Source organism: Nestor notabilis, unplaced genomic scaffold (genome assembly GCF_000696875.1).
Source record: "Nestor notabilis isolate BGI_N333 unplaced genomic scaffold, ASM69687v1 scaffold25977, whole genome shotgun sequence".
Classification (NCBI taxonomy): Eukaryota; Metazoa; Chordata; class Aves; order Psittaciformes; family Psittacidae; genus Nestor; species Nestor notabilis.
The window spans coordinates 1-2,167 of record NW_009938261.1 but is presented as its reverse complement, the minus strand read 5'-3'; the positions used below and the strand labels follow the sequence as shown (position 1 = coordinate 2,167).

At 54.4% G+C, this 2,167-nt stretch overlaps 1 protein-coding gene across 1 annotated transcript in view; it reads left to right on the top strand.

The window, feature by feature from the left end:
• The window catches only part of PIK3R6 (phosphoinositide-3-kinase, regulatory subunit 6), a gene marked incomplete at its 3' end in the record, with an annotated part of 18,019 nt that extends 15,866 nt beyond the window's left edge, over positions 1–2,153 (top strand). Inside the window, 4 exon segments of the mRNA XM_010019237.1 lie at positions 843–933; positions 1,472–1,542; positions 1,766–1,856; positions 2,152–2,153. Of these exon segments, the coding sequence (XP_010017539.1) occupies positions 843–933; positions 1,472–1,542; positions 1,766–1,856; positions 2,152–2,153 (255 nt within the window).
• Positions 2,154–2,167: the final 14 nt, after the last annotated feature.

Genomic DNA, 2,167 nt, shown 5'->3' with positions numbered 1-2,167 from the left:
TTGTTTGGGGGTTTCAACGCGGCTTCTCTGCTCCAGGCTGAACAGCCCCAGTGTTCTCAGCCTGTCTCCATACGGAAGGTGCTCCAGCCCCTCATCCTCACGACTTCCTCTGGACTTGCTCCAACAGCTCCATGTCCTTCTTATGTTGGGGACACCAGCACTGCACACAGTGCTGCAGGTGCGGTCTCACGAGAGCAGAGTAGAGGGGCAGGATCACCTCCTTTGACCCGCTGGTCATGCTTCTTTTGATACAGCCCAGGATACGGTTGGTTTCTGGGCTCAAGTGCACACTGAAGCCAGCTCATGTCAAGCTTCTCATCAACCAACACCCCCAAGTCCTTCTCCTCAGGCTGCTCTGAATCTCTTCCCTCCCCAACCTGTAGCTGTGCCTGGGATTGCCCCGACCCAGGTGTAGGACCTTGCACTTTGTGTTGTTGAACTCCATGACGTTGTCATTGGCACCTCTCAAGCATGTCAAGGTCCCTCTGGATCCCATCCCTCCCCTCCAGTGTACCAACCAAGCCACACAGCTTGGTGTCATTGCCAAACTTTCTGAAGGCGCACCAATCCCTCTGTCTCTCTTCACATTTTGCTCAAAACAAGCCCATGAAAAGGAAACATGAATAGGTGTGAAGTGACCAGTTGGTTTTGGGTGTATCAGTTAGAAATTACGTGCCTTGAAGCTCAGCAGCATCTGCAGGCAGGCCTGGAGGCGGCTCCCCGTGCCCTGAGGATGCGTGGCTGGGAAGGAACTCGTGTGAGTGTGCAGTGACACCCAGTGGAAGGGACACTGCCTGCGGTGCCCGGGGACGAGCTGCTCATGGAGATCGTGTCTCTTCCAGGTTTTCTTCAACGACCCGGCGCAGGAGCCGGCCGAGGACGTGTTCCTCACAGAGCTGCGCACCCAGAGCCAGGAGAGCATCTCCCACAGAGGTGCGTGTGTCCCCTGCGGCTGCCACCCTGTGCAGGGTCCTGCCCAGCTCCAGTTCGCCCTGTCCCTCAGCCTGCAGCAGTCAAGCTGTGCCTTTGGCTGGCTCCAGGACCCTCTGACGTTGGACCAGCACCATGTTTTTGTTGAGGAAACAAGCTGGGCTTTACAGCCATCTCTTTTGCCAGGTGTTTTCCCTATTAGAAATGCAACTTCCTTGAGTCGCCAGTGATGAGACAAGGGTGCTTGAAGACTGGACCATTACAGAGGTCACATCCAGCCCTTCCATCCATGCACCCTGCTATCTGAGCCAATGGATGTTTGCCATTGCTGATGGGCGTTGACCCTTGAATGAATCCATCTGACAGGACCTGTTGAGTGCACAGAGCATCATCTCCATAAGCAAGGAGAGAAGGGCCAGTGTGCCAGACCACGACTGCTGTGTGACAGAGGGGGTGGCTCGTCCCATGGGAGGACCTCTCTGCTGACCACAGGCAGGTGGGATGAGTGAAATCTCAATCCTACCTAATTCCTTCCTTGCAGAGTTAAGCATGACCAAAAAGAAAACGACCGTGGATGGGCCTGGCTTAGATCTCACAGTAACTTACAGAAAGGTAAGTGGGGTTCTCAGCAGCCCAAACTGTCTCTGCTCACAGGAGTACCCAGCATGGCACAGATCTCCCAAAAAGAGTGCTCTGTCTCTCCTTTCTTCTGGAATTGCACTCCAGGAGAGGACAGGGAGCTTGTAGTGAACTTTAAAAGCCTGTTCCTTTACCTTGCATGTGGGAAAACCTGCACACGCTGTGCCAGGGTGAGCTAACAGAGCCTTGCCTGCAGGTTGTGCTGAGTGATCGGGTGAAGGAGCTGGCTATGTCACTGCGGTCCACAGGTCTGGTGATGAAAGCCATCCCTGCAGAAGAGGCTGAAGGTGGGTTCTTCCTGCTTGGAACCATGTCAAGAGAGTCTGCTGAGTTTTCTGGTGCTTGACAGAGTAAAGCTGACCATGGTACTTAGCGCCAGTTGTGCCTGGGCTGGGGCGGTTGAATCAGTGATGGGCACATGCCAGTGTCACCACAGTCTGTGGCTGCGTGGTTCCTCATGGATGATGTGCCTGGGGCTCCCTGTAATGTGGCGTTCAGCTCATCGTAACCATAATCTAGGCTTGGCATCATCTTCCTCTTGCGGCAGCCTTTCTCTTTCACCTTGCCCTTTGTTGCGTTCAGAGGTAAGGGAATTTGG